Here is a 19,144-nt window from a genome sequence, read left to right as displayed (position 1 = left end):
AACCTAACAGCTATGAACAGATCAAACAACTAGAATTTTAAAAATAAGCGCCTTTTGGGAGCAAGAAGCTAACATTATCAACAGAATCAAATGTAAAAATAGCGCAGTATCCCACCTCTGCCTCTGTAACCACACAGAACAATCCCAAGACCTAGGAGTCACATTTTCCAAACCCTAAACTACTTTACAGAAGAAAACAAGTCCCAAAGACCTGAGTGTCTTTCAATGCTGGCGACCCTTCCCACACTTTCTGGCGGCCCACCGTCACACACACACAACTTTCTGGCACCCATGTTGAGGCCTGGCCCACAATAAGAGATGTCCCCCCTCCAAGTACCACCGAGCCATCCCAAAGTCACTGGTTCCGCACACGGACCCCTCTCCAGCAGCTCAGCTTGCCGTGGCACAGACCATGCTCCCCACATGCCACCCTAAGACAGCACGTCCAAATGGCCCAGCAGACCACGGCGACAGGAACTACAAAAGATGGAGCCATCAGACCATGAATCTCAACAAGAGTTAAACTTAATCACTACCGGCCACTCTTCCTTAGACTCCTGTGTTCAACAGTTTAAGCAAGAGCCTACTACATGCCAGCACTGGGGACAGAAGTACAAGGTGACCCAGTACACAGGTACTGCCCTCCATGCTCACAGTATCCACACACAAGCACACACTGACACAGCACTGCCCACTGCCACGGAGAAGGGGACACCTAACCCAGCCTCCTCACAGGGCCTCCTGAAATCTGTCCGAGAAAGAAGGTGCTTCGCACAGTGGAAGTGAAAGTTGACAGTCCAGCTCAGGCCCTGGGCCACGTCCTGAGTCAGATCTCACTGACCCCCACCGACAAACATCCAACATCTCTACTGCAGTACGTCTGACGCTAAGCACCCCACAGGACATCAGCAGACTCCCTGTCTCCAAGGCAACAGCTTCTCCTGCTCAGGCCAGAGCCTGGTCCTCTCGGACTCGGCTTTCACACCCCCACATAGTCCATGTGGAAGTCATCCCTACCTTTTGCATGAAACGAGAATACACACTTCCTGCCACGGATGCGGTCCCCACTACAGGTCAAGGGCCATCACCTCTTCTGGTTTTCTTGCTCTTGTCCTGGACTCCCTGTAGTCTACACCCCAAGTAGCAGCCAAGGTGATCCTGAGACTCTTGCAGCCCCACATCCCTGAGGACAGGCCAGGGTCCTCAGAGGGCTGGAAGGACCCCTACAGCCTCCGAACCAACACTGCCCTGGTCTCCTGTCCTGCTCCCCCTCACTTCCAGGGAGTCTGGATTTCAGTCTAAGATGCACAGCATAATCAGAGTCAAGGGGGAAACAACAGAAGGGAAAGGTGGGTCTGAAGGAAGCCTGCCTGATAGGAAACAAACAAGAGGTAGTGGAAGGGGAGGTGGGTGGGGGGATGGGGTGACTGGGTGACGGGCACTGAGGGGGACACTTGACGGGATGAGCACTAGGTGTTATATGTTGGCAAATCGAACCCCAATTAAAAAAATATACAAAAAAAAAAAAAATGAAGGAAGCCTGCCTGCAGGAGGAGGGGGCCACTATGGTAATTGGGGCAAGGGATGCTGGTGGCCAGCGCAGGCAGCAGGCATGAGAGAGGAGGCCAAGGGGAACACCACAGCATCCAGTAAGAGCAGATGAGGAGAGAAGGCAGGAGTGGCTCACCTGCGGAGACTCTCAGGGAGCCCACCCTGCCCTCCTCGGTCCCAGGCCCTCCCCTGCCCCCACCAGCCAGGCAAACCTGAGAAACACAAAGACAACTCCCTCCTGGCACAGTCTCCCAGGAACGCATGCATGTCCCACATGCATCTCTGGGTCTCCACCTGCTTAAAAACGGGAGACTAGGCTACAGTGACCTCTTCATGTCCCCTCCTGCTCCAACACCTCACAAGTGCAAAGCCTCCCTCACTGTCCTGCTGAAGACTCTGCTTTCAGCCTCCATGCAGGCTACAGGAGTAACTCAACAGCCTACAGCCAATGAAGGCCAGATCCCATCAGCCCAGCCCAGGGAAGCTGATGGGCGCATGCACCTACAGCCAGGGGCAGCAGAGCGTGAGTGGTGTGCTCACAGGAGGTAGAGAACTGCCTTCTCGTGGGAGCCAAAAGCCATGTCATTCCACCGCACACAGGAAGGAATGCCAGCACTCCTTGGCATTCAGGCCGACTTGTGGATGCAGTTCTACAACCCAGAGGAGCCTGGCCAGCCAGCCACACTGATACCACGTTCGATGGGTGTCCCAGGAAGCCCAGCAGGCAGGCCTTAGCAACTGTCTTCCATGACCAGGGTGGAAGAAGGGAGAGACTCTTGGGCTAAAGTCCAGCCCTGAAGTGGTGGCCAGGTGAGGCCACAGAAGAGGACAGTGAAAACGACACAGCAGACCTGGCAGGAGCCTCAGGAGCACCTGGCCCACTGCCCTGTATCTAGCAGAGTCCCCTTTCATGGAGGCACTGAAAGTTTACATACAAATCCAAGACTTCCTCCCTCCTCACCTTGGAGGTTCTCCAAGGGGAAGCGCAAGTCAGCTCCCACATCCTCATCCACCCCAATACTAGAGGACTGCTTGCTCCACAGGATCCTTCAGAAACAAAACCCTGGGTCTGTGTTAGGTCCTGCCATTACCACGGACAGGCAGAGGGTTGGCGGTACCCTGGACACCAGGACAGTTCTCAGGGCACCAGAGAAGATGCAATCCTAACTCTGTAACAGAAGCAGCACCTCATGACAGTCGGCTTCACGGTGTGATGGACAGTGTGATGGACAATGGCCGAGGTCCAGAATTAAGTCTCATGTCTCCATCTCCTCACTGGGGTAAGGGACACAGCCTACTGGGCTCACCCAAGCCTGCCGGGCCCATGGCAGAAACTTTAGTTGGCCTCAGGCCAACAGGACACAGGGCAGGAATTCCCAGCCTGTGAGACACCATCACCTCTCCTTCTTTACACTTGGCTCCAGCTCATTACTCCCGTCTCTCTTTGGGGAGGGGCACACCGACAGTCACTGTTCAGCAGGCCACTGGCGAGCTGGGACAGTGGAAGCCATACCACGGGGGCAGACCAACCATCCAATCTGTAATGGTCCAGCACAAACAAAATGCAGACCTCCTGGTTCAAGATTCTTCAGAATCTCAGAGGATATGAGCAGAACATTAAACCAAGTACAGAGCTATGTGACTACCTGGCGGGGGGGGGGGGGGGGGGTTGCACGCCCACAAGGCCAGCCCTGCCACCAGCTAAACTCAGAACTTACCTATGGCCCTTCCCAGGAATCAGTCCAATAGCACGACTTTGCCATCATCAAACAACTCAGCTTCCTGCACTCCAGGTGGCAGCATACATGGAAGAACTCGCTGGGTGGAACCCCCAGACCAGAGTACAAATCCTGCATGCTCACCTACTGAGCTGGGCCCCAAGACCCACCAGCCACCCCACGTCTAGCTCAAGTGCAGGATATTTGTGAGTAAACAAAATAGTACATACAAAATGTATAGGCATGTTTGTATTCATCAAGTATCAGTCTACTGAATTTTAAAGATGGTAGCCTCTTAACAGATCCAGACTTAGGCCATCCAAACACAGAGTGCGCCCCCTACATTGTCTGTTGGACAGCACTACCTAACCAGTGAGCTATCCCACAAAGCTGAAGCGCAGTTACCTACTCTGGAAAAATCAGCCTGGATACACAGATAACTAATTGCTCACACTACACAACAATTTGGCAAGATGCAAAAATTTAAGACTGGGTCAATTTTGACACTTTTTTGCCAGGAGAAGTTAAATATAACTATATTACCTGAAGAGAATTTGACTTTCTTTCAAATACCTACAAGATGTTCAGAGAATACTCATCTCCCAAATTTAACTCAACTTCCTTAAATAAAATGCAAGTTCTGACAAAGATATGGCAAATAAACCTCAAGAATTTTATCAATAAAAATCAAATACCAGGTCATTCATGACCCACCACTTCCAGCTTACGGCTATGTCAACAGTGAAGAGGACTGGCTAAAGAGAAAACAAAAATGCCATGTGGCCTCAAATATACCTTTACACAAAATTGTAGTAAGCAGTTGAACTATCCAACTGTCTAAATCTAAGACAAAGTAACACCTGCCAGGGGCATTCCATACCTAGGAAAAAGACTATAAATACACTTTGGACTTTGTTTCAATTAATTCTTAAGCCTTTGTCAACAAATTTTAAGTTTCCAAGCAAGCAGATTTTAATTTTGATTTTTAAATATTCTTTTGGACAAAATTTCAATCATAATTTTGACTTAAAAATCTCAAAGAGCACCAAGCATTACACATAGTAAGATAATAGAAGAATCGGTCCTTCACTGCATGTGGAGGAGGGTTTTTTGGAAACACATAAGGCAACGTTTCCCAAAACCTTCCCACTAGCTAACTGTATCAGCCCAGCTGATTCCGATGCTGGAGCACCCACCTGAACTCCTCTTCATTCTCTGGACTTCAGACAAAGTGCCTCCCTCACACACAAGGAGATGCTCTTACAGCCACATCGCCAGCCTGCAGAGCTGCCCCTCTAGCCTGGAGGAAGCAGAGTGGGGAAAAGGCTGGAGCAAACTCAGCCACTTTCTGAGATCTGCCACTCCTGTTTCCTCTCCCAGCGGCCACCCTCTGTTCTCTAACCCCAACACGCAGTGCAGGACCCCAGGAGTGCCCCACACCTGCTTTACCACCTGCACAATGGGGAAAACAGGGGATCCCAATGAAATGGGGACACCATGGAGGACACAGGAGGAAAAAGGCCCAAATGTTTATCCCAAGAGGTTTTTTTTTTTTATCCTCTAGAGGTAAAATACACAACAGGTGGTTCACGTGATAAGCGCTGAGAATAAATGGGTGCACTGGGCCAGGCTTCTTCCCTGACAGACCAGGGCCGCAATAAGTCAAGAATGAGGAGCAAAACATGTAACATGTGGAAGTCCTTTAAAAGGTTACCAATAGGGATCCCTGGGTGGCGCAGCGGTTTAGCGCCTGCCTTTGGCCCAGGGCGTGATTCTGGAGACCCGGGATCGAATCCCACGTCAGGCTCCCGGTGCATGGAGCCTGCTTCTCCCTCTGTCTCTGCCTCTCTCTCTCTCTCTCTCTCTCTCTCTGATGACTATCATAAATAAATAAAAATTAAAAAAAAAAAAAAAGTTTAAAAGGTTACCAATAAAGACATAACTAAGAACTGAAACCAGAGGGATCCCTGGGTGGCGCAGCGGTTTGGCGCCTGCCTTTAGCCCAGGGCACGATCCTGGAGACCCAGGATCGAATCCCACATCAGGCTCCCGGTGCATGGAGCCTGCTTCTCCCTCTGCCTGTGTCTCTGCCTCTCTCTCTCTCTCTGTGACTATCATAAATAAATAAAAATTTAAAAAAAAAAAAAAAAAAAACTGAAACCAGAGATCAAATGGAAACTGGAAAACTAAGCAAGAGAGCACTCAGTCCCCATTAGCAAGATACTCTCTCCCTCCTATGTTGCACAACAATTCTGTCCTTGCTACATATACTAGGCAAACTAGGGTTTCTCAACACATCACCCTCAAAAGTAACTGGAGAGAACCACCCTTACACCTCCTTCTGTCAGTATGTAAGAGAAGTATCAACTTTACCCAGGTAGTTGTAAACAGTCATTTCTCAGGAGACCTTACTTTACCTTTAGGAACATGGGAGAAAAATCTGAATTCTTATCAAATTCTATACTATTCAAGGAAATGAAAGATTCAAGTAAGATACACAATGAGTTGCAAAGAGAAAAAACAAAAAGGTCACCCGAGCCACCTGTGTGGTTTTTCCTACAAGTAAGGTTTTCCCCAAGTTTAAAATCATTTTTCCAACTTAAAACCTAAGTTGCTTCTCAAAATTTAATAAATGCAAACTGTACAAAGTTCCTTTAAATTAAAACTCTCTCCATAATCAGAACAACCCACTGGAGAAAATACCCGGTTTTCTACACTGAATTAAAATGACGGATAATACTAATCATTACGCTCAATTCCTCTTTTAAGAAATCTTAGCATAGTTTAAAATGGTGGTAAAATACATGTGCCAAAAATAGTCCATTACAAACACATTTCACCCTGAACTCTGGAGGAAAAAAAAGCACCTTGACATGTACTGAACAAAAGCCAACCTGGAATTCAAGCTATCAGTTTTAAGGACTGGTTTTGTCATTTCAAACAATTTCTCTGTCTTTCAGAATGTTGTAAAAATGAAAGCTGTCAAGCCTAAAACACTTCAAGTGCAAGGTCCTTCCCTGCCCTCTCTACATATTTTTCTTTAAAGTCTTGGTCCACATGCAAAGGCCAGGTTTCTGAACAGGCCAGTCCCTTCACATCACTGATTAGAACAAATCTGAAAGCTCAAGTTGGGTTCACACCATACCAGACTGCTTTCTCAGAGTAACTTCCTAAGGGGGGAAAAATGAGATGACAACAATGAGGGTTTTAATGTGCTGTCTTCTCATTTCAATTATCTCAGGTAACTATGAGGGTTGTTTTGTTTTTAAGATTTTATTTATTTATTCATGAGAGACACAGAGAGAGAGAGGCAGAGACACAGGCAGAGGGAGAAGCAGGCTCCACGCAGGGAGCCCGATGTGGGACTCGATCCCGGGACTCCAGGACCATGCCCTGAGCGGAAGGCAGACGCTAAGCGGCTGAGCCACCCAGGGATCCCTGGTAACTATGAATTTTAAGTGCGACTTTCAAATGAACTTGAAAAAATAACAATATGTCTATTAGAAGAGATAACTTACTGTTTAAAAACAACTCACCCAAGTTTCCTTATAAATAAAAAGTTAATCAACTACACATGTATTGAAAGGCCTACTGTATGCCAAGAACTGTTGAAGAGGCTCAGGACAGAGGTTAGTGACCTCTCCTCGAGCTCCTTCAAACTAGTATACAGAACAGGGATACGAAATCTCCACAGCAACCTCCAGAGAGCGAAGGATGAGGGATTTTTAAGACTCAACTTTAATACTTTCTTGAAGAGTCCCACAGGGACATTGCGAGATTATAATCTTAATGTGCAAACTGAATTTCAAATTAAGTGTAACAATAAACAAGACTTGGTTTGAAGAAAATACAATCTGACAACAAAGGTCAAGGAAAAGCAAAGATCCTCACCAGCAAAGCATATTCCCCCCAGCCCAAGAAGGAAATCAAGGGTAAAACGACAAAGCCTTTCTAAAACAATGTTGCCCCCTCTTAAACGGCCCTATGGTCTATGGAATCTGTAAGAGAGCCTTTCACTTAACTATAAGCTACCTCTTCGTAGATGTCAAATACTACTAAAAAGATACCTTAACATTCACAGTCATGCATAAGAAGAGTAATTTTTTAAAAATCTCAATTCCTGTGTAATTTCAAGTAGCAGGTAAGTTGTCTGACCTTCCGTTGTAGATTTGAGGGCTTTTAGGTTTTTTCCTCCAAGAAACCTACATTAAGTCTGTCCTTTTAAGCGAAGAAAGCTCTACGGAATTCATCCTACATGATATGTTCCATTGGAGATGCACTCATATGCTCTGTGAGCCTGACGTAAATCATCTCTATTCTGATAAGGAAACAAAGGCGAAGGGTGGTAAAGCAGCAGGCAGAAAAAGATTCAGGCACACAACTGACCACGGCCACTTTGACCTGTAATTCCTAAATGAAAGAATGACTAGTGCTCCTGATCTGAAGCACTACCTACCCCACGATCAAGAAAAAGCATAGGGTAAAATAAGTTGAAAAGGAAATTTCCAGAGAAGTGCCACCGAAAAACGGTATTTAGCCCAGTGACAAAACGCTGCCCAGCCCGGAAAAGATGCCCCGCCTCCGTACGCTCCCCACAACAGAGCTTGTCTCTACCCTGAACACCAAACGTTGAAGAACACCTCATTCCTGGCTGTCGAAGGGAGAGAGAGGAGTGAGGCTGGGAGGGCTCCGGGCCCTTTTCATCTCAGCCCCGCTAAGCCTGACGACCCGCTGAGAACGGAGCGGCTGACCCAGACCTGAATGCGGGTCCCCAGAGAACCCCCAGAAGCAGCGTTCAAGCGAAGGCAGGGGCCAAAGACTCCGCCTACACCCCTGACAAACGGCTGTCGCCAGTGTGGGGCACCCACCCGCAAGCCCCGGCGGCGAAGGCCCGGCTCCTCCCCGCCCTGCAAGCGCGGCGTTCCCACCCCTGGGCGGCCCCCGGCCCCGCAGCCGCGCCCCGCTGCCCGCTGCCCGCTGCCCGCTCACCTCCAGCCGCAGGGAGGCCCCGCAGCCTCGCAGGAACTCGCGAATGTTGCTCAGGCACTCACTCTCGCTCCGGGGCTCCGGGTAAACCTGCAACACAGAGCACAGGCGCTGAGCCGCGGCGCGCAGGCCGTGGGCGCGACCACGGCGGCCCCCGCAAGCTGGCCCCGGGCGAGAGGACGCGGACGGGCGGCCCCGGCGGCCCGGACCGACCCCGGCCGCCCCAGACGCCCGCCGGCTCGGCCGCCGCCTCTCCTCACCCGCTTTCCTTCCTCCGGGCTGCACCAATCTCAGGCCCCTACCCTCTCCAGGAAGTGGGCCGCCGCCGGAAGTGACGTCTTCAGGCCGCGCCCCCACCGCCCGGTGCGCGCGGCCTCTTCCGGCCTCGCCTTCCCCCTGATAGACGCGGTGCCCCTGGGCCCACGCGCGGGATGGAGGAGGCCGCGCGTGGTTCTTGTCCTCGGACACAGCTCCCCTGGCCCCACGCGCAGACTCCTCCCCCCAGCACCTGACCCTGTCCTCAGACGCCGCGCACCCGGCCCCACGCACGTGCAGACTCCTCCTCCCGGCGCCCCGGCCTCGGCCTCGCCCTCGCCCTCGGCCTCGCCCACGCGGACACTGCCCTGCCCGGAAGGTCCCAGGAGAGCTCGGCCTCCGCGGTGAGCAACCCCAAAGGGGCTGGCGGGAACCCTGTGTTTCTTCAGTTCTCCCCTGCCACCAGCTTGGAGAGGGGAACGAGTGAGTGTTCAGTGACGATGATTTAAAATAACTGGCAACGTAAATCTTGCTTGTTGGGGTCGAGGCGCAATGTTTGCCTTCCCTGAATTCATACCACGTGCTTCATTAATGATCAACTATTAGAGCCAGTTACGTCAGCGAGTAAGTCAGCGGGGGAGAACTTGTACGAGGGCCTCTACCGCGGGGGCGGGGGGGGGGGAGGGGGGCCTCTACCCCAGGCGGGGGGCCTCTACCGCGGGGGGGAACCTCTACCGCAGGGGGGAACCTCTACCGCAGGGGGGAACCTCTACCGCAGGGGGGGCCTCTATCTCGGCGAGGGCCCGCGCAAGCTCCCCGGTGCTTTGGCCCAAGAGAGAACTGCGAGGGCCACCTGCCACGCGTGCAGGCTGTTACTGACCGCCTGCCCCGGCAAGAAAGGGCGAGAAACCCAGTAATATAGAGCAGGAGGCCAGAGGCGGCACAGGGTCCTCTGCCGTTCTAACGCAGAGGAAGAAGGCTCTCCATTTGGGGAGTTAGTCTAAAGCACCATAGAGAACTGTAACATTTGAGGACATTCTACGCACTTCTGTTCTTCTTGGGGGAAATCACAACATTCCATCAAGCCTCACAGGAATACTTCAGCTTCATTTAAAAGAGTTCAGGTCTTTTAAAGTTTGAATAAAGAAAACGGGGTGTTGACAGGTGTGAAGAGGGCAAAAATCAGGCCCTTTTCCTGTATTTTAAAAATTCGTAGAAGAAATTACCAACATATTTCCTCCAAATTAAACGGATTTTTTTTCCCAGTGAATGGCTAAGCCAAAGCTGCTTTACTCCATCTGGTCTCTCCATAAAAGAATTTTGAAAAAGTATGTACCAAATATGCAGTGAAAATCTTTCATAATTTTAAGTGGTTTGCAAAGTTTTAATTTCTGATTTCCTGATGACATTTTGAAACTGTTAAACATCCTTTAAAAAAAAGTCTAATAGACTCCAAAAGCAATAGAAATACAATACCCATCCTCAATCTTAAAAAATTATGAACAAGCTCTTGTTTAAAAGTCAGAAATTTGGGCAGCCCAGGTGGTTCAGCGGTTTAGCGCCACCTTCAGCCCAGGGCCTGATCCTGGAGACCCAGGATCGAGTCCCATATAGGGCTCCCTCCATGGAGCCTGCTTCTCCCTCTGCCTGTGTCTCTACCTCTCCCCCCCCCCCCCCCACTCTCTGTATGTCTCTCATGAATAAATAAATAAAATCTTAAAAAAAAAGTCAAATTTTACATTCTCTTCTCCTTCAACTCCTTTCCATTCCACTTCCCCCAACAAAGTCGTATCCTAAATACATTTTTAAACAAATTTTACTGATCACACTTTTTTTGCAAGAGTCGCATACAAATACAGTCCATCCTCATTCATGGATTCTGTGCAAATTCACTCATTCAATAAAATGTGTTTGTAACCCATAATCAGTATTTGTGGCTCTTTCTCATTTATAGACACATACAGAGCAGTAAAATTTTGAACGCCCTTTATGCACAAATTCCTAGCTCTGTATAAGGTTATGCTCTGCCATCTTGTTTCAGCTGGTAACATGAGCAGATATCCTTTTTGCAGTCTACTGGCACCACATTTTTCACATTTTCGTGCTTTTTGCTGGTGGTTTTGCTGATTTAAATGGCCCCCCCAGCATAGTGCTAAAGCACTGGGTAATGCTCCCAAACGCAAGAAGACTGTAATGTGCCTTACAGAGAAAATACATGTGTTAGATAAGTTTCATTCAGGCCTAAGTTAAAGTGCTGTTGGCCGTGAATTCAATGTTAATGAATCAACAATACGGTACATCCAGAAAAAGGAAGAGGACATTTGCAGATCTGTGCGTGCAGCCGCTCCCGAAAGTGCTAAAGTAACCTCTATAGTGTGTGACGCAGCTATGGAAAAGATGGAAAAGCAGCTAAACTTATGGATTCAAGAGATGTCAACCAATAAAAAGAGCATAGTAGACAGTGTTGTTGTGAGGCTGAAAGCCAAGGAAATTTACAGACATGTTACCCAGAGTCAGGAAAAGGTTAAACCCTTCTCTGCTAGTGCAGGCTGGCTTGCACGTTTCAAAAGGCCATACCACATGAAAAATGTTCATACCAATGAAAAATTTGCAGGCAAGGCAGGTCCTGCAGATCAGGAAGCTGCAGAAGAATTTAAAAAGTATTTGCTAAGCATTGTACATGAAAAGGGTTATATGGAAGAGCAAGTTTTCAATGCTGATGAGACAGGCTTGTTTTATAAGAATGTTGGCAAACGAACCTATATAATGCAAATGGCCTCCAAGGCTCCTGGCTATGAATCATTCAAAGACCATGCAGCCTTGCTACTGTGTGTCAATGCCAAGGGTGACTTTAAGTGCAAACCCGTAATGGTACACAGAGCACAAAACCCACGAGCACTTAGAGGCAAAAATCTGAACTGCATGCCAGTCCACTGGAGATGGAACAAAAAAGCACGGATGGCCTCCGAAATATTCTGGGATTGGTTCCACAACTGCTTCATCCCAGAAGCTGAACGCTATCTCCATAGCAAAAACCTTGCCTTCAGGATTTTATTAATTTTGGATAATGCCCCAGTTCATTACCATGAAGAACTTGAAAATGCCCACCCTGACACAGAAGTTCTCTTCATGCCCCCAAACACTGCCTCTCTCATCCAACCCCTCAGTCAGGGCATAATAAAAGCTTTCAAGGCATATTACACCAGGGAGCTTTACAGCAAGGCTTTGGAGGCTCTTGACACCAATGAGGAAACTACCATGATGGGCTACTGGAAATCCATCAGTATATGCAATGTCATAGATTATATCAACACAGCCTGGGACAGCATCAAGCAGACCACCATTAATAACTGCTGGAAATGTTTGGCCAGACTGCGTGAAAATTTTTGAAGGCTTTGAAGGTGTTACAGAAAATATTAAGAACAGTGTCAAAAACATAATGCATATTGCACAGCAGATAAGTGGAGAAGGCTTCAGAGACATGAGGGAAGGAGATGTGGAGGAAATTTTGGCAGAAATGGCAGTAGAACCCACCAAAAAAGACGTGGACAAGATGGCAAAGCATGGCACTGGAGTCAGTGATGATGATGATGGCGATGAAAGTCAGCCTAAGACTCCAAGAATTGTCCCTCTCACAGCAGCCAAAATATCAGAATGGAATTCTGCCCTTGAAAAAATTTTCAGGGATTCCCTGGGTGGCTCAGCGGTTTAGAGCCTGCCTTTGGCCCAGGGCATGATCCTGGAGACCAGGGATGGAGTCCCACATCAGGCTCCCTGCATGGAGCCTGTTTCTCCCTCTGCCTGTGTCTGTGTCTGTCTGTGTCTGTGTGTGTGTGTCTCAGGAATAAATAAATAAAATCTTTTTTTTAATTTTTAAAAAAAATTTCAATGACATGGAAGAGTGTGACCCTGTGCCAGAACGCAGCCTCACATTTAAGCGCTTGATCTCCACTGCATTTGTCCCTTGTGCTGAAACACTTAAAAATTTGAGGCAAAAAGCCAAGCAGACAAGACTGAAGGAATTTTTCAAGCCAGTGTGGGAGGGAACGTTGCTGACACCATCACCAATTTGTGAAAGCCAAAATCCTGAGGTAGAACCACTGGATCTCACATGCCACCCTTGCTGATGCCTTCCTCTTCTGCCAAGTAAGTCACCAAGTCACCTACTCTCCTTTGGTTTTCCAAACCTTGGACAGGCCAAGGTCACAAGGTTTAACCACACTTCCCTTTGCCCCATCACAAAGTAAGCTCCACCACAAGTAAGGTTTAGTTAATGTGTTCACAGGATTCCAAGTATTTCATCTTTGCATAATGCTTTCTTTCCTATGCAACATGTAGTACGTGTCTGCTGCATCTGTGTGCAACTGTGCCGTAACTGAGGTAGTGTTTCCTTAGGAAGAATTAATTATTCATGAAGAACACATAATAAATAAGCTGTCTTCAAACAGAAACACATCTATTACAAGATCATGTGTCTATTGGAACCAATCCTGCACTTCCCCGAGGAACACTGCTTCAGTAGTTTCTAGTTCAGTGTTCACAGTGACTTTGTAGCACACACTATCACAAAGAGCAAAAGTCAGCTCTATCTTTAAGATTATTAAGTTATAAAGATCTAATTGTTAACAAGTTTTCTTCTAAAGTAACACACTAAAAAAATAAAAAATAAAGTAACACACTATTATGAGTACACAAAGGATGGGAACAATTCTTTAAAGCTTTTAAGGAAAATTACCAAATGTAAAATGTAAAACCTTATCTGGAAATGTGTATCTTAGTGAGATATAGAGAGGTTTGTTTGTTTTTTTAATTAGCTTATTTACTCATGGACACCTATCACTTATTGCTAGAAAGAAATATAGTCCAGCATTAATTCTATTCTTGTCTTGGGGTTTTTTTATGTAAACACTGAGAAACCTCATTCCTAAAAATAAGAAATGGAAGGAGTTTTGTCATTTTATGCCTTCTGAATTATACAGCCTAAGTCCAGGTATAATTGATCATAAGTAAAATTTTGAAAGCGTCAGTTAACAGCCTGATTAGAGTCTCCTCCAGTCTCTATGAAAGCAAGCAAGAAGCAGCCCCTGGGCTGCAGAATTCCAGACATTAGAGCCATTCACTTCTCGACACCATAGGTCTCTCTTACTTACACAGCCAGGAGGTCTTCCATCTTGCAGCAGTGTGCCTTGGAGATGTGAGTGAACGATCTGCCTTTTTACATGAAGCAGGAGAAGGGGGTGTTGGGACAGCTCCATGAGCTTGTTGACTACCCCGATCTCAGGCACATTCTCAGGTCAGTTACAGGTGAGCACATACACAAGCTGCAACTGGACATGAACTCCTTTAAAAGTCTCCACATGCATGCACATGGGTATATGGAACTAGTTCATTCCAAGAAGGCTGTACCTCAAACAACATACTTGTATGGAAGACTGTAATGTAAAAGAGTCAAAACTCTATAGTAAGAACCACCTAATCCTGTAACATACATGCTGACCTTGGACAAGTCACCCAACCCCTCTGGATCTACACACTTATCCCCAGTTTAAGGCTTAGCCTTTCTCTCAGAGCTGTTGGGAGGATAATAAATTAATTCAACAATACTAGACCTAGGCTTCATGCCAGATCACTTGATAAGCACTGTGACTGCAAAGAAGAGAGAAACAAGGCCCCTGCCCTCAGTGAGGCAGGGAAGAATCTCACACAACATATGGCAAGTGGACCATAGAAGCACAGCGAAAAGAAGCACAAATACTGTGGACATAGGGGAAGGCCAGAGGTTTAACCAACAAAAAGGACATCTGAGGGGATCCCTGGGTGGCTCAGTGGTTTAGCACCTGCCTTCAGCCCAGGACGTGATCCTGGAGTCCCGGAATCGAGTCCCACATCAGACTTCTGCATGGGGCCTGCTTATCCCTCTGTGTCTCTGCTTCTCTCTCTCTCTCTCTCTGTGTGTGTGTGTGTGTGTGTGTGTGTGTGTGTGTGTGTCTCATGAATAAATAAAATCTTTAAAAAAAAAAAAACAGGGACATATGAGTTAGAACTGAAACAATAGAGGTAAATGTAACTGCATTTTCAAAGCTGTGACATTTGAGAAGCCAGTGGTGTTTTCAAGGACTGTGAGTAACCAAGGACAGCTGAGGTCATGGGTGAGACTGCAGGGGAAGAACTAAATCAGAAATGATGCCAAAAGAAGATATTCCCCAGTCCTCCTGCACACCTCAGTAAAGAAGCTATATGAGTGATAGTGAGCACATGAACAAGTCATCAGGTAAATGCAGATTAAAACCACAGGTAATACTACGTACCCACCAGAATAGATAGACACTATCAAGTGTTGGCAAGGATGGAAGGCCGTTGGCACCCAATACCTGACTGGTGGGACTGTGAAGGCATATTCTTGGAAAATTGGCAATTTCTCAAGAAGTTAACCTAAGCCCCAGCAATTCCACACCTAGGTATTTACCTTAGAGAGATGAAAACACATCCACAAAAAGTTGTGTATGAGAATGTGCACCAGGTGCCTGGGTGGCTCAGTCAGTTAGGCTTCCAACTCTTATTTTTGGCTCAGGTCATGATCTCAGGGTTGTAGATTGAGCCCCACATCAGGCTTTGCACTGGGTGTGGAGCCTGCTGGAGTTTCTCTCCCTCCCCCACCATCAAAAAACAGCAGCTTTACATATAATCACTAATGCCTCCACAACCCAGAGACAACAGTTCCTCTCTCCAGTGGCCACCTTCCAATGACCAACAATAGCCCAATTCACTCTGTAGAAATACTGTCCAAATTTCTCACAGTAATTAACTCCAGGCTTTTCCATCAAGAACTCTAATCAGTCAAAAGCATAGACAGTATACAAGCTGTGCAACTGGGCATGAACTCCTTTAAAAGCTATAGTGACTTTCCTTTGAGATGACAACTTTTGTATTCAATATTTGATAAAGGATGTGTCAGGAGTTCTGAGACTCTGCAATAAACTACATCACAGCAATGTTATGGTCATACTTCAGAGACCTCCACAGCTGTCCAGTTTGCCCCTTCTCAACTCCTCTCTACCACTCACTGCATGCTGGGAACATGGGAACATGCAGTGTCCTGTCAGCTGGTCACTCTTGGTCCAAGCAACATGCCAGCTGAGGCAACTAGCTGCCTTCACCACAAGTGCGTAGAGAGTCTGAGTTTACAAAACTTCATGAGAAAGAACAGGCACTTCTAGCAAGGCAACTAATTCAAACAGGTCCAGCACACTGCAAAGATTAAGATCCAGGATACAGAAAACTCCTAGAGTATGCTCTGGGAAACACCTAACTGCCCAGGATTGCCATTCCCAGAGATTCTGATTGAGTAGTTTGAGTACAGTTCAGAAGTTGGGACTCTGAAATCCCCTCATCTGACTGATTTTCAGCCACATTTGGAACACGGGTGCTGTAACGCCGTGTTTCTCAAACACAGATGTGCACCAGAACACCCAGAGTTACATTACTATGCCCTGCCAGAGTCTAATCAGTAGGTCTGCGGTGGAACCCAAGGATGTGGACTTCTGACATTCACAGAAGATGCTGATGGTACCAGGATCCTACTTAGTGGCAGAAGTCAACTGAATTATTAATGAAGAAATGTTCCCTGTTTTTCCCCCATTGGGAAATCAAATTCCCAACCACAGGAACAAAGGTTTCTGCCATCAACAGCCTCATCACCACAGCTACAGAGAATCACTTCCTCTGAACATCTGTGATTCTGTATGCAACCCCCACCCTGTAGCCAGACTTACTTGTGCACATCTTATCTCCCCTGTTAGACTCAAGCTCCCTGAGTGCAGGAGCCTAAAATGTCTCTGATTAAACAGTCAGCATACTACCTGCTTAGGTTACTAAACTCATGGAGACGATGTTAACATAGAAAGGGTCAGAGAACCTAGAAGAGGAAACAGGGACTATGGAGAAATAACCTCCCCAAATGTATGCAACCTGCATACTTCACCAGCCTGCACCAGGAGGCAGACCTCTGAGGGCTACAGCAACCAGGCTCCCCTACTCCCATTCCTAGGGGGTTCAGCCAATTGGAAGCCCTAGCAGGAATCCGGTGGCAGCTGCCACAGTGGTGTGCTGGAACTGCTTCCAAGAACTGACCACACATACTCCCTACCCTAGCTCTATGTTCAGAAACACCTCATTGGTAGCTGGAATCATCTGTGGTACAAGTATTTACACCACAGAAATCGGCAGACACTACAAATCAGGGCTCCTCACCACAGGGAACCCACTGTTAAACCTTTACCAACATACCACTGGCTGTGTGCCTTGACTGCAGACCACAGCTCCTGTCAGGACCTCCCACCAGCTCCAGTAACCCACTCCCCCCACTGTTTTCTTCAGGCTTAGGGGAAGTCATGGCTTCTGGAAGTGCCTCCACATGTCTTACTGGCTGTCCTTACCCCTGCCCACACTTTGTCAATACCTTCTTCATTAAACTCTTCAACCACCTCTGCTTAGTGTGCTGTTTGCTGCTGGGTCCCTAACCTAATGAACTTCCTGGTGGTACAGTTAAAAATAGAACAGAGCGTCACAGTAACAGATGGGAAATAACTCAGAGAGAGGATTAAGTCAATTACAGCACTGTACCTCCACAAACAGAGCACCACCCACCAGAGCCTTTAAAAAGGCAGCAGCTTTTAATGACTGATATGACTTCCTAGTTAGTATAACTAAGTATAACTAAGTGGGGAAAGGAACATGGGAAACATATGCATAACATGCTACCTTCAGTGTAAAAAAAAAAAAAAGGAAAAAATGTGCATAGGTGCTTAGAAATGCCTGAAATTTCTCTAGAAGCTCATGCCAGATACTTTTAACAGAGGTTGCCTTCAGCAAAAGGAACAAGGGCCTGGTGGGCAAGGGAAGAAGGGAAACTTGCTTTCCACTTTATACTTGTTTGTGCCCTGTGAATTTTATACCTCATGCAAGTATTATTAATAGACACATGTTTTAAAAGAAGAGGAAGAAGAACGCTCCAATCTAGTGTTCTCCTCAGGCCAATATGCCTTCCCCCTTACAAAACAGTCCTCAGAGAGCCCAGCTGCCAGTGGGCTGGGGTCCTTGTAGAACCTCCCTCACACCCATGTAGAGGTACAATGCTATGGTTAAAATCCTAAGGTCACCTTAATGAGCACTTCGGAATTCCTCCGATTTCTAATTACCTGTTTTATTATGACCTCTGTCTTATTATAATTAGACTGCAGCTGCCTCCTGATCAGGGATTATGCTCTTCAACAGCACTCTGCACTCATTCTACTGTGAATGATGTTTAATGGAGTGAAAATATAGGTCGAGAGAGCTCACTTGGCAGTCTACAAGGCATCTTCCTCCAAACCCACTAGAAAACAAATGAAGCATCCAGGAGAAGTTAAGGAATCGGTTGCTAAATGCCAGATAAGTAAATTATCTCCCCAAAAGGTATAGCCTAGGATTAGAAGTAGCTTACTGAAAAAAAGAAAAAAATAAGCCTTTAATAAAGTATATTCTTCTTTTGCTCTCCTCCTTCAACATATCCCAAAGCCCAATTCTTGTACAGATGCTACAATCATTTGGGAAAAAATAAAATGTATTCCACTAGTGTGGAACCAGCCAAAATAAAAGGCAAAGCCAAATATGAATGTGCAAAACCTCCAGTTCCCAAACTAAATTCATATATCCAAGACATGTGGCATGTCAAGGAGAGGACCAGCAAGACTGTACGGCTTAAATTAACTCATGTGTCCCCAGAGGCTTTCTTCCCACAAACTCCAGAAGCACATTTTTAGACCTCAGAGATGGTGGAAACCATCCAAACTTCATGCCAATGCCAAAAATGGATCTTAAAAAATATGAACATAAAACATTAATCAGATAACCTAGAATAAATTTCTCCACTGAAGTTGTATTTTCTTCCCTCTGTGATGTTAGATCAAGATAGGCAGGTGTGCATTAGTTGTCAGGTAAGAGCAATCTGCCAAAGAGCACATGCTCTCCCTGGGTGTGATTTGGACCCCAGAGAAGCTGGGGTGCGTGGACAGGCCATTGTTAATTGCATGTCTCATTACATTCTGTAAGGCAGATGCCATTTGGTTTGCCTTTGAAGGATCTTAATGCAGGAAAACAGGAAAAAAATTCATTAAAAAACTCAAACTGAGCCTTGTCAGAAATTTTTCTTACCTACAGTTTTCAGTGGTTCATATAAAATTATCTTTTTTTCCTCATTCCCAATGCCTGTGAACTACTGAAAACAACCCATGAATGGTGGCACAGCATTTTGCAAACCTGAACCACTGCTTGCTTTTTTCTTAAGCTTCATTTCTATGTTGTTTCTGACCCTTGGAATCCATTTCCCCTCTTATTGAACACATTTCAGAATGGTTGGCTATACTGGTGATACCTTTTATTGTTGTCCCTCAGTGGGGACTGTTTCCTCATGGAAAAGCCTATGGAGAAGGTCTGTGGTCCCTGGTAGAAATGTGCTAAATAAATCCAAAGTGGGTACTTGCTGTGTATGCTTGTGGTATCAGTGCAGCAAGTAGGGCTGAAAACCTGCCAGGACAGGAGGAATCCCATCTGTGTTCCCACCACCACCACCACCACCACCACCCCCACCGAGAGAG

General features: G+C 46.8%; 1 protein-coding gene across 11 annotated transcripts in view; it reads right to left on the bottom strand.

Moving 5' to 3' along the window:
- ARHGEF7 (Rho guanine nucleotide exchange factor 7) overlaps nt 1-19,144 on the bottom strand; it is a 123,501-nt gene that overhangs the window by 86,369 nt on the left and 17,988 nt on the right. For 6 of the 11 annotated variants that reach the window (XM_072761030.1, XM_072761033.1, XM_026008847.2 and 3 more), the window contains one exon: nt 8,259-8,345. Coding sequence is in view for 2 of the 11 variants with exons in the window: in XM_026008847.2 (XP_025864632.1) it covers nt 8,259-8,345 (87 nt within the window). In the remaining 9 variants the exon portion in view is untranslated. Of the gene's footprint in view, nt 1-4,465; nt 4,570-8,258; nt 8,346-8,515; nt 9,071-19,144 lie in introns of those variants that run through there. The other 5 variants (XM_072761034.1, XM_072761031.1, XM_026008851.2 and 2 more) reach the window with 5 other exon arrangements.

Source organism: Vulpes vulpes, chromosome 6, assembly GCF_048418805.1.
Source record: "Vulpes vulpes isolate BD-2025 chromosome 6, VulVul3, whole genome shotgun sequence".
Lineage (NCBI taxonomy): Eukaryota > Metazoa > Chordata > Mammalia > Carnivora > Canidae > Vulpes > Vulpes vulpes.
Note: the sequence above shows the minus strand (reverse complement) of the source record. Positions and strands in the feature narration are given on the sequence as shown.